The 11,794-nt window shown below is 46.7% G+C and overlaps 1 protein-coding gene across 1 annotated transcript; it reads right to left on the bottom strand.

Moving 5' to 3' along the window:
- Positions 1 to 608: 608 nt before the first annotated feature.
- Drd1 (dopamine receptor D1) lies at positions 609 to 1,949 on the bottom strand. Its single transcript, XM_059262272.1, has one exon. It carries the CDS (start codon positions 1,947 to 1,949, stop codon positions 609 to 611), a length of 1,341 nt encoding a protein of 446 aa, XP_059118255.1.
- Positions 1,950 to 11,794: the final 9,845 nt, after the last annotated feature.

Raw genomic sequence — 11,794 nt, 5'->3', positions numbered from 1 at the left:
GTGTTTGTTTCACGGGCTCATAAAGTGCTAGTACAATGGACTGTTCAGGCTCAGAAAACATTGGTTTGTTCTATTAAATATGATAAATATAGATTCACTATGATAAATTAAAATATACATATAATACAATAAATAAATAAGTAAAACCATTATCAACAGAACATCTGTCAATTCTGAAAAGAGAAATTCCACTCTTGCTGTAAGGCTCAATTATTATTGTAGAAGTAATTAATGAAGGCATGCACCTACCTTTACAATCTGAAAACTGCTTGGACAGTTTTAGCACCTGTTTGGACACAGCAAACTCAACTCTCTCACTTCCTTCCTAGAAAGTTTTCATTTCTAAGTGAAGCTGTTTACTGTTGACTCTTTGCCCTATTTTTTTTATCACGTCCTAAGATAATAGGTTTCAAAAATGATTTCAGAGCCAAGGTCATTTCCCTTGTGGCTCTTCATGTATCCCTAGAAAACACACTGTAATTAATGCATTTGAAAAGCTTTGTAATTGTTCAGAAGCAGCAGAAGGATCTCATGGTGGATCACAGTTCCACCAGATCTTAACAGCCAGCTCTAGGGATGTCCTAGCTTCGGAGATGAGGACCCAAGACTCAGGTTGGGTGCTGTCCACTGTTTGTGACAGGTTGGATCTTCTCTAGAGAGACATCAGTGTCATAGTCCAATATGACGGATAAGGCCGGGGACAGCTTCTCCAGTGGTTTAGCTATTCCACCTGCCTCCTCCTTTTTGAGGTCCTCGGAGGAGCCCACAGCATGGGGGATCAGGTAAACCAGATTGCAGTCCTTGGAGATGGAACCTCGAGGCTCATGGTGGCTGGAAAACGCCACAGCCCCATTGTTGTTGATGCTCACTGTCTCTATGGCATTATTCGTTGTAGGACAAAGTCTATAGCATCCTAAGAGGGTTGAGAATGCCTTTTGGAAATCAGCATTAAAGGCGTAAATAATGGGGTTCAAGGAAGAATTAGCCCACCCAAACCACACAAATACATCAAAGGTGATGGAATCAATGCAAAATGGCTGGGTCTCCTCAGACCCACAGAAGGGTACCATGCAGTTTGAGATGAAGAAAGGGAGCCAGCAGCACACGAACACCCCCATGATCACAGACAGTGTCTTCAGTACTTTAGTCTCTCTCTTGAAGGACATCTTAAAGGAACTTTCTGATTGAGAACATTCAACAGGGTTTCCATTACCCGTGGCAGTCTGGCAATTTTTGGCATGGACTGCTGCCCTCTCCAAGGCTGAGATGCGCCGAATTTGTTTCTGGGCAATCCTGTAGATACTGGTGTAGGTAACAATCATAATGGCTACGGGGATGTAAAAGCTTATGAGGGAGGATGAAATGGCATACGTCCTGCTCAACCTGGTGTCACAATTTTCGTCCTCAGTGTCTTCCAGGAAAGTGGAATTGTCATCCAAGGGCCACGTGGGTTTTGCCTTGTGCCAGCTTAGCTGCACTGGGATAAAGGAGATAAGAACAGATAAAGTCCATGCTACGCTAATCAGGATGAAGGCTGCCTTGGGGGTCATCTTTCTCTCATATTGGAAAGGGCTGGAAATAGCCCAGTACCTGTCCACGCTGATCACACAGAGGTTAAGGATGGATGCAGTGGAGCACATGATGTCAAAGGCTACCCAAATGTTGCAAAAGGACCCAAAGGGCCAAAAGCCAGCAATCTCAGCCACAGCTTTCCAGGGCATGACCAGGACAGCCACCAAGAGATCCGACACAGCTAAAGAGATGACAAAGAAGTTGGTCACCTTGGACCGCAGGTGTCGAAACCTGATGACAGCAGCACAGACCAGGGTGTTCCCCAGGAGAGTGGACAGGATGAGCAGCGACAGGAAACAGGCCGTAAGGATGCGAAAGGAGAAATCCCTCTCCACTGCCAGCCCGGCCCCATCCATGGTAGAAGTGTTCGGAGCCATCTTCCAGACAGAAAGCACTTCCAGGTGGCTTGGCCCTCGTGATCTCCCGCAGGCTTAGCCAGACTTCCCCTGGTCAGTCACCAGCCAGCAGCGCCTTGCCCGGAATAAAGGACAGAGGTGTTCCATCAGGAGCTTCTCTGTAGCAATCCAAGCCATACCGGTAAAAGGACCCTTTTGCTTTTCATCTGGGTTCTGGGTTCCGTGCTCCCGGTCACTCTCCTGGGCACCGGCTGGTCCCTAGATTCCCCAAGGATAGCACCGGCTTTTCAGCACATTCTAAGTCTTCAGCTCGAGAGTCTGAGGCCTCTTCCTGGGCAATTACAGTCACTTTTCAGGGTTGCTGCCTCTTCATCTGCGACACAGCCTAAAATACGTGTATTTCTCCTCCAAGCCCCTGGTGCCACATCTCTCCAGATGCCCTAAAAAGCAAAGGAAAACACAAAGTCGTTTGCCAAGACTATGTGCAGCTCTCATGTTTACCTACGTTAAATCCCAGCTCATCATCTCCTGGGCAAGTCTGTCAAGACCACCTACCTTGCTTTGGGGTCGCCTCTCCCCAAACCCCTGGAGCTCCGCAGTGACTCGAGCCGCCCTAGCAAGTGTTCCCCAACTGACCCCGAGGTCTCGGAGTGTTCTTGGGAGAGGCACCACCAGAACCAGTCACTGGGGCTGCTTTCTGACCTGTCTGCCGGAACCCAGCGCAAGGCTCCCCTTTGGCTCCTCGATCTTAGGGCAGGACCCTGAGCCTCCCCTTGCGCCACCCGCTCCTGTCAGCAGCGGCAGGAGCAGCAGGCAGGCACAGCCGCTCCAGCGAGGACACCGGCCGGCTGGGTTCCAGCGGGGCACAGCCCACCCCGCCTCCGCGTCCCCTCCCGGCCCTGGGGATGGGCTGAGCTTGACAGGCAGAGTGGCGGGCGACAGCCACACGTGGTTCCCCGATGGCGCAGCAGGATCAGGGTTGTGGGACGCCTACGTGATCGCCTTGCCCTCTCTGGCTACCTCGCCCACCGGGGAACCCTGACACAAGACAGAGCCCAAGGGACAAATTTTGGCGTTCAAATCTTCAGTAAACCAAACTTGAGTCCTGCACTCAGCGCCTCTTCAGGTCAACCCCAAGTTCCACCCAAAGCTCTGTGTCAGAGCCGACCCTGCCCACACCCACGCTCCCAACAAGCCCTGGATAGCTGCCCGCTGCGCGTCACTGCGCTGTCTCCGAGTGCTCTGCAACTGGGGTCCGAGGAGCCCCGGGACGGGGGGTGCTCACCGCTCCGGGAGGCCACACTCCGCGACTCTGCAAAGCCTGTGCCAGCTCCGGGTTCGCTCGCTCCGTTCTCCGCCCGCCAAGGCGCTTCTGCGGTCAACTCATGAATGCAGCCCGTGACCCGCGCCCCGCAAGCACCCCAAACACGGTGCCACATGCTCAGCGGGCACCTGGCGCCCCCTGCCGGCGCCTATGGTTTCCTGCACCCCGCCTGCGCCCTAACAGGAGCAGATCACAGAAACATTAGGCTATGTATCCCCAAGATTCAGGGCCTAGACCCTGCTTTTCCCTGTCCCCGACTGCCAGAATCTGGAAGATTAGAGGCACGGTCTTCCACACTCTGGGCTCCCTCACTTTAAATACCCCTAAAACTTACAAAAGTAGGAAGTCCCTTTGGCTAACATTATTCACCGAGCCACAATTTCCCCCTTTGTGCCCACTGTGTGCCAGGGCTGGAGCAGCAGTGAGAACAATGTGCCAGCTTACTCTGTAAGTGAGCAGAGACCGGGCATGAACTCAAAAGCTTCTGTGCCCCCCACCCCCATCAAACATACACACACACCTTATGACGTTCAACATCTTGCAAAACTCCTTCCTCACAGGCTTGCACATCTCTAGCTCAACTGTGTGGAAAATGATGCTCAGAAAAGTGTGTGGCTTGCTCGAAGTCAACACATCAGCTAATGAGGTTGGTGACCTGGCTGCCTGGCTGCCACTTGCATGTTCCTCAGCATGACCACGTCTAGTATGTAGTCCATGACCTGAACAATTACCACAGGGGTAAAGTGGAAACGGAAATGGCTGGCCCCGGGAAATGTGACAGTTGCATAGATGTGCCGTCAGGGCGCCTTCCTATTCCTGTGAAAAGAGATTAACCATGAAACTGGCAAGTCACTCTGCCTGGACTCTCGGGCTCACTGATGAGGAATGCTGTAAGGATTAAATGAGATGCTTATTTCATAAGGCTCGGGGCACCAGCTACGGACCCAGTCAGCCCTTCATGGGCAGAAATCCTTCAGAGATCATTTTTTAAAAAGAGTAGTCTTGTCTCCATGAGAACCACACGCCACAGTGAATGCCAACGTTTTCTCTAAATAACCTAAAGAGCAATCTTAATTAGCCACCAGAAATCTGATTTTGGATTTAGGTGCAGTACTCATATGATTGACACAAATGCTCCTCCACTTGGGCTCACAGTTTTACCCTCCCACCGACAACCTAGCATGACTAGCAATCAAACATATGCCCCGAGAACCACATGCCTCCAGAGTAGCAGTTTTCAGCCTACAGGTCGTGACCCCCACAGGTGTTGCATATCAGATATTTACATTTCAGTTTATAACAGTAGCAAAATTATTTATGAAGTAGCAATGAAGCAGTTTTATAGTTGGGGGTCACCACTACATGAGGAACTGTATTAAAAGGCCGCAGCATTAGGAAGATTGAGAACCACTTGCTTTCGAGCCTTAAGCCAGCACAGGGCAGCACCCCCAAGTTTCATCCCTGTGGCAGTCATTCTTTCAGCAACTGGAACTTTATTTCACCATACTTTCTCCCCTTCTTACCAGTACATACAAACTAAGGATTGTTTCTAGTCCAAGATGGCCGTGTGAGTCTGGAATTGTGTGACTCCGCAAGCATCTGAAATAAGCAAGATAAGGACGATCGGAACCTTTGAAAGCATGGGAAGCCTTGGGCTCCTCTGGGGCAGGATTGGGCACACTGGAGGAGGAAGGACTCCCTTAGGGAGGGAAAGTGCTCCTCTAGCTAGCACTTGAGGACCAGGTGACAACGTAGTAACATTTGGGGGGGAGGAGGGGCTCTACAGTAACACTCGAGTAGTAACAACTCCAGCAGAAGCTGGAGATGACAATGAGGCAAATTTGAGGGGTAGAAATTCCCCTCATGGCTGCCTTTGAGAGGTGTCCCCAAGCCAACAACCCTGGAAATAACAACTGTTCTTCAAGTTAAAAGTAGGACGACAACCATAATAAGGCTGTCTCAGGCGGCGTCGTATTGCCTGCCACACCAGTCCCCAGCAAAAGTGTTCATATAAATTGGGAGGAAAGGCTACTCATGGTGCCCTGGACAACCTTCGTTTCTTTCAACATCAGCAGCTTCTCTAGCAGAGAGATCTCTGATTTAAAATGTCTCTAAGTTATTAAAAACCAGCCCAAACCTGTGTCAGGGGTCATTTCCCTACCACAAGAAAATGTCAGCCATTTGTAATGTCAAAGCATCAAGTTGCCCTCTTTCCTGTATCAAAGCCAGCAAACAGAAGATGCTTGCAACAGCAGAGAACAGAGAAGAAGCAATGTACTCCTGAAGGGTTGATTTGTTTCTCATCCACGGGAAACAAGAGTGTTAGATTGTCTCCCAATGGTTCTGTAATTCAGAAACAGACACCTAGGACCCTTTCCTGCCAGCTTAGCTCACTGGCATGTGAATGCAATCGCCAAGAGAACAGGGAATAAAGGATCGCTGGAATTGCAGGATTTCACTGCGCACGGTGTGAACGTCAGAGGATCCCAAAGTTTGGCTAGAGATTTGGGGTTTTTCTGTTTTGTTTCCCCCTCCCCCTCGGAGTCAGGGTGAAGCAAAACCTTCCATTTTGTTCTTTAAAAATCTCCCTGCAAACAGAAAGAACATGAATATAAATGCACGCGGATATTAGCATTCGATCTTGCTGGGAATGTAGACTCAAACACAAAAGCATCTTTGTTTCCCGAGTCAGCATGTCTTTGAAGCTATACTGTGATTTATGCACAGTGAGGAGGTAGAGGTTAAAAAGACGTTTGCAGTAACTTTTTTATTTGGAGATTGTAAAAGTCAGTGAATATAGACGGCGCTGTCAGACACCTGGACTGTCAAGTGTTCTCAAATGATGTATGCAGGCAGCTTCGGGGTTATTAAAAGTAGCTTTATACCAAAAATGATTGCTCACAGTGTTAGTGAAGAGAATAGATAGCTTGGTCTTCAGCAAGTAACTAGAATGCTTGTTACATACAATAATCCCGAATCCTGTTTTCCTCTTCCATAGCTGTCGTACAACTTTAAATCAGTACATGTCCCTTTGAGTAGGTATCGACAGCTAGAGTGCACATACTATTTTGTTATGGTTCTCTGGTTCTTTTTCCTCTTTTTCCTTAAGCCTCTTTTAGAGGCTTAGCTGAGGTTGATTTTGGTTTTGGTTTTTGAGATGCTAGGAATTGAACCTAAGACCTCTCACACGCTAGGCAAGCACACTACCACTAAGCCACATTTCAGACCTTGAATCGTTTTGTAATGCCACTACATCTCCTTTATCATTTTGTTTCTTTATAACCCATTGTTATGGTCATGATACCTTCTGAGTTTGCATCATAGAGATACAGAAATCCATCTTCTCACAGCCTACCTCCAAGTGATACATTAGCCCATACATACATAAGGACAATAAAATGGCATTCTTCTAGGTCTCCTCAAACATTTATACCTCAAAAGTTGGACATTTTTTTAACTCTCAGGGTCCTATAGTTACCTAGAAACAGTTTGATCTTTTCAGATCTAGTGTTGAAAATTGAGTAGAACAGGACAATTGTTGATCGGAGGCTATTATGATATAACGGAGATGAGATGGTTCTTCTGTGTCCCTCTGCCCTATGCCCCATGAGTTGTGGGGATTTCGAGTCTGGCTGTGGGTAACAGGCACTGTCCATGGGCCTTTGTGAGTGTCCGTCAAATTCTCCTTTACATTTTCTCATTCTAATGCAGTGGTTAGTTCTCTGATGGACTCAAAAAAGGGTCTCTGAAGATATAGATACTCCCTCCCTCCCTCCCTCCCTCCCTCCCTCCCTCCCTCTCCCTCCCTTCCTCCCTTTTGCAATTTCTAGCTATTTTGCTTTTGATTTTCTTCAATTTGGAGAGTCTCCCAGACTGCCCCATGGGCAGGAACTTCTCTTGAAGCAGGAAGTGAATGTACCTGTCCATATTATCTCCCTGGTCTCTCATCTTGGGGGAATCCCTCTCCTCCCTGGATTCCTGTCTGGAGGAACTTCACTGTCCTTTCTTGTCTGATGTCAAGAAGTCAGGAAATATCTCAACTTTTACATTTATTCTTGACATTTTTTTTATTTTCAACCTAAAAAGACAAAAGATTCTTGGCAGGCAAGGGCAGCTGGAGTTGGGGGTGGACAACATGACTCAGGAATACTGGGGGATGTCTTTCTGTACACTGTGACTATACATTGTTCTCACTGGTTAATAAATAAGCTGCTTTGGCCTATGGCAAGGCAGCTTAGAGGCAGGCAGGAAATCCAAGGAGAGAGTCAAGAAAGAGAAAGGGAAGTCTAGAGAGACACGAGCCATCTGCCAAAGGAGCAACACACAATGGGACACAGGTAAAGCCACAGAAAACACGGCAATACATAGATTAATAGAAATGAGTTAAAGAGCTAGCTAGCCAGAAGCCTGCCATAGGCCATACAGTTTGTAAATAATATTAAGCCTCTGTGTGTTTACTTGGGTCTGAGCGGCTGCAGATCTGCAGGTAAGAGAGATTTGTCTGGACTGTGGCAGGGCCAGGCAGGACCCGAGAAACCTTTGGACTACACAGGGATATGGGTTCTCTTTTGGATTTTTTTCTTTTAATAGTGACTTTTTTTACATTTATATATTCATGTGCATTTGTACAGGCACTCACGTGCCACAGCACACATGTGGAGGTCAGAGGACAGCTAATGGGACAACTCTCCTTCCACAGTGAGCATCCTGGGGACTAAACTCAGGTTGTCTGACTGAGCAGCAAGTGTCTTTATCCCCTAAGCCATCTTACTGTCCCACACATTTCTTTATACTCACAACTTCTACCATCTCATGATCTTAGCCTGCTATTACATAGTTTCTAGCCTTGGCCCCACTGTGGTAACGACACCTCAGTTCTCCATCTCCCATCCAAATCCCTTAGTTTTGAGAGCTGAAGAATCTTGTTTGGCCTAACCTGGCTTCGGGGGGTTAGGAGCATAGTCATTGATAAGAGATGCCACCATTGTAAATATCAGCATGTAGTCTATAAATTTCTTGGAGTGTCTGTTACTGGCCAGCTGCTAGTCCATGTGCTAAACCACAGCCATATGAAAGCAAACATCTCTACGACCATGGAGTTTGCACTTCAGTGGTAAATGATAGCTACCTTTTGCACACACAGTACAGTGTGGCTCATTTTTCCTTCTTGTTTAAAAAAGCAAAAAATGAGCTTAGTTTAAAAAAAAGAAAGAAAGAGAAGGAAGACCTAAGCCAAAGTAAAATAAATGTTAATTCACAAAAATTATTTACACTGTGTTCAGAAACTATTTCAGTCACCACAGAGAGCTTTTTGTAACCACTTATGGACAATATGGTGTCTAACAGGAGTCTTTGCAAACATATTGCTGAATAGGACTGTTCAGGCTGGAAATGACTGCTCTGTGGAGAAACTAAAGCTACGAGAGTTTCCACTGGGCCCAAAAGATACATGACAGTCCCCAGAGAGACCCTTCAGTTCGGGAAGCAATTCCTGCACCAAGAACTTTCCCACGGTTCCTTGGGAAGTTGTGGAACCTTAGGAGGCGGAGTTTCGCTGCAGGAAGTAGGTCATTGGGGTGGGCCTTGAGGTCTTGAAAACCACTTCTGCACTCTGCTCACTGCTTCCCGGTCCCTGAGAAACAAGCAAGCAGCTGTCTCGTGTTCTCACTGACATGAAGTGGCAGACGGCATTCCTTCCCTCCAGGATGAACTATGTCCCCTCACTCCATTGGCTAAAATAAACCTCTTATTCCTCAAGGTGCTTCTCCCTGGGAATTTGATTACTATGATGAGAAAGTAATCTATGCACAGACTCGCAGTGGAAGAGCAGGCCTGGGGCTGAAGACTGAGTTCATTAACAATGCTGTGAGAAACCAGGTCTCTCCTTTCTGGCTTCCTGTATCTATACCTGCACATGCTATTTACCACACAAGACCATGAGGAGCAGATGAAATCTCTGGAACACCAAGGAAGTAGGGACAGATCTGGAAATGTCACTTTCCTCACCCTGTCCTAGCAAAGGTTGCCTTTCAATTGTGCATTTGTTGGGTTTGGGTGGCTGCCTTCTCTTTGCTGAATACATTCTCTTGGTATAATAAAGCAGCCTGCTTACCCCTGCTTTGGGGTAGACTCGTGACCTGAGGTAGGGTAACCAGGTGCTTCCTCCATGAGAAGAACAGGAAAGATAGAGAAATTTGATTGAATGAGAAGTTGTGTGTCCCATCAATGTCATCTTGACCAGGCTGCTTCTGCTCTAAGACTCTGCATGTGACTTTTGCTTACAGACACTCTGCACTCTGAGCACTTTGCTTCCTGTCCATTTCCAAGTCACCCTCTCACCTGGTGTGGCCATCCAGTGAAGTCCCTTGTGCTTAGCATAGCCATGGTGAATTTCTGTGGCTCATACCCAGAAAGTGCTCTCTGATCAGAAGGAGGAGGAAGAAGGGCATATGCCATGCTTTACTTTTATTTAAATGAACTTTGGCCATTGTTTTCATTTGCCTAGGCAGCAAAGAGAAAAATTGAGTACAATGAGTCCCAGGATTCTCCCCTGACAGATTAGCCTAAGTAATTTACGTGGTAACGCATCTTCCCACTCTCATTTATAAACTTCCATTCTTGACAACGAACATATGCAATTGATTAAACAATCAAGCAGTGTATCAACTACCTGTGTTTGGCCCCTGTACACAGCTACTGTTGTGGAAAGAAAGTTCTCATTAATGGAGGTCTGTGGTGGCTGGTGGTGATGAGCCCACCACAATGTGAGTATGCTTCATATTGCAGAAGCAATGCTTCAAGAGATTAACATGGTAAATTTTGTGTTATTTTACCACAATAAGAATAAAAGGGATATCAGAACTGAACCAGCAACCGTGGTCTCCGGAGTGACTCCCTATTGGGTGTTGTTGCTGCAGCCCCCAGGGCGTTCCTGCTAGTCTGTAAGGCCTGGTGGACCCAAATGCCTTCTGGCCTGTGGACTCCTCATCACCTGCACAAGGAAGCCCTCTTGTGGCCTGAGTCATCTGGTATAGGCTCATTTTTGCCAAAGAACAACTAGAAAACTGGCTGCTACAAGATGTGGCAGAAGCTACTAAGCAAAGAGCATCCTTAATTTACTCTTTACAACAATAACAGCTGCCATGTGCTGCACACCCCTTCCAGGTTCTGTTTACACCAATGTCTGGCCCCTCACTCCAGGTCACTCACCCTGTCTGTTCAGCTCCTCCACACTTAAGATTTCTTGGGTTTCACACTTACCGTTTTGTCTGGGTTTCCCTTTCCCTGGGTGACATGTATACACCACAGCCCAGGGACAAGTCAAAACCACCAACCTGCAAGGTCCTGGATTTTGGCCATGAGATAATATTCCTTAAGAATCCTGTGTGGGTGGGAAGATTGGGAGACAAAAGGGGAATGTGTCTGCACAAAGTCACAGAATGAAGTCACTGGTTAAGTCCTGTCTAGTCCTTTAAGACTCTGTGGACCTCAATCTCCACGATGTTAGTCCATCTTCCATTGCTACAATGAATATCTAAGATCAGGTTTTTTCAAACAGAACAGAGATCTAATTATCTCACAGCCCCGGAGATTCAGGACATGGGATGCTTGTCTACTTGGCTCTAGAGAGGGGACTTCTGGCTCTATCATAATGGGACAGGTCTGAAGGTGGGAGTGTGTGCAAGAAAGAAAGGTCATGTGATGAGATAGAAAGTGAGAGAGTCGAGGCCCAGGCTTGCTCTTTTTCACAGCTCATTTTTTCAGGAACTAACTGGACCTCCCTAAGAGCCATATTAATCCTTCCCTGAGGTGATGCCCTAGGGCCTGCTGCCCTCCCACTAGGCTTCATCTCCTAGAGGTCCTACTGTCCTAGCATGGCACATTGGAGGCTCAAACCTTTGGGGACACAATAAAGCCATATCTACAGCAATCCTTAACTATAGCAGAGTAACTATTCTTTCAAGCACTAGAGAGTCAAAGCTAACTCCTCAAACATACAGATTCAGACAAGAAGTCAACATTACTTTTTTTAATTAGAATTTTTTGACTACTTGGAAGTGTGAAAAATAAATTCATAAACTGAAACAAAACAATCTTCATATCAGCACATATTATTCTTAAAGCCAGATTGAGCATATAATTAATAAGATTCAATGGCAGAGCAAGAGGTCATTAAGTTAACTTACAAATTATAGAATTAGGCCGGGCGGTGGTGGCGCACGCCTTTAATCCCAGCACTCGGGAGGCAGAGCCAGGTGGATCTCTGTGAGTTCGAGGCCAGCCTGGACTACCAAGTGAGTTCCAGGAAAGGCGCAAAGCTACACAGAGAAACCCTGTCTCGAAAAACCAAAACCAAAAACAAAAACAAAAACAAAAACAAAAACAAATTATAGAATTAATTAGTTGTATGAAACTACATCAAAGCAAAGCCAATTCCCAAAAGATGAAGGTTTCTGAATCAAAGCCAGTGTAAAAATGTTTTATTGTCATCCCAGTATGATAAAATGCCATTATTACTGCTCATATTTGTTAAAATGGAGCA

Source organism: Peromyscus eremicus, chromosome 5 (genome assembly GCF_949786415.1).
Source record: "Peromyscus eremicus chromosome 5, PerEre_H2_v1, whole genome shotgun sequence".
NCBI classification, from domain to species: Eukaryota; Metazoa; Chordata; class Mammalia; order Rodentia; family Cricetidae; genus Peromyscus; species Peromyscus eremicus.
This window is presented reverse-complemented; position numbering and strand designations above follow the sequence as displayed.

Excerpts from the sequence above, each read along its gene's own strand:
- Drd1 (XM_059262272.1), bottom strand. The coding sequence starts at position 1,949 with ATGGCTCCGAACACTTCTACCATGGATGGGGCCGGGCTGGCAGTGGAG.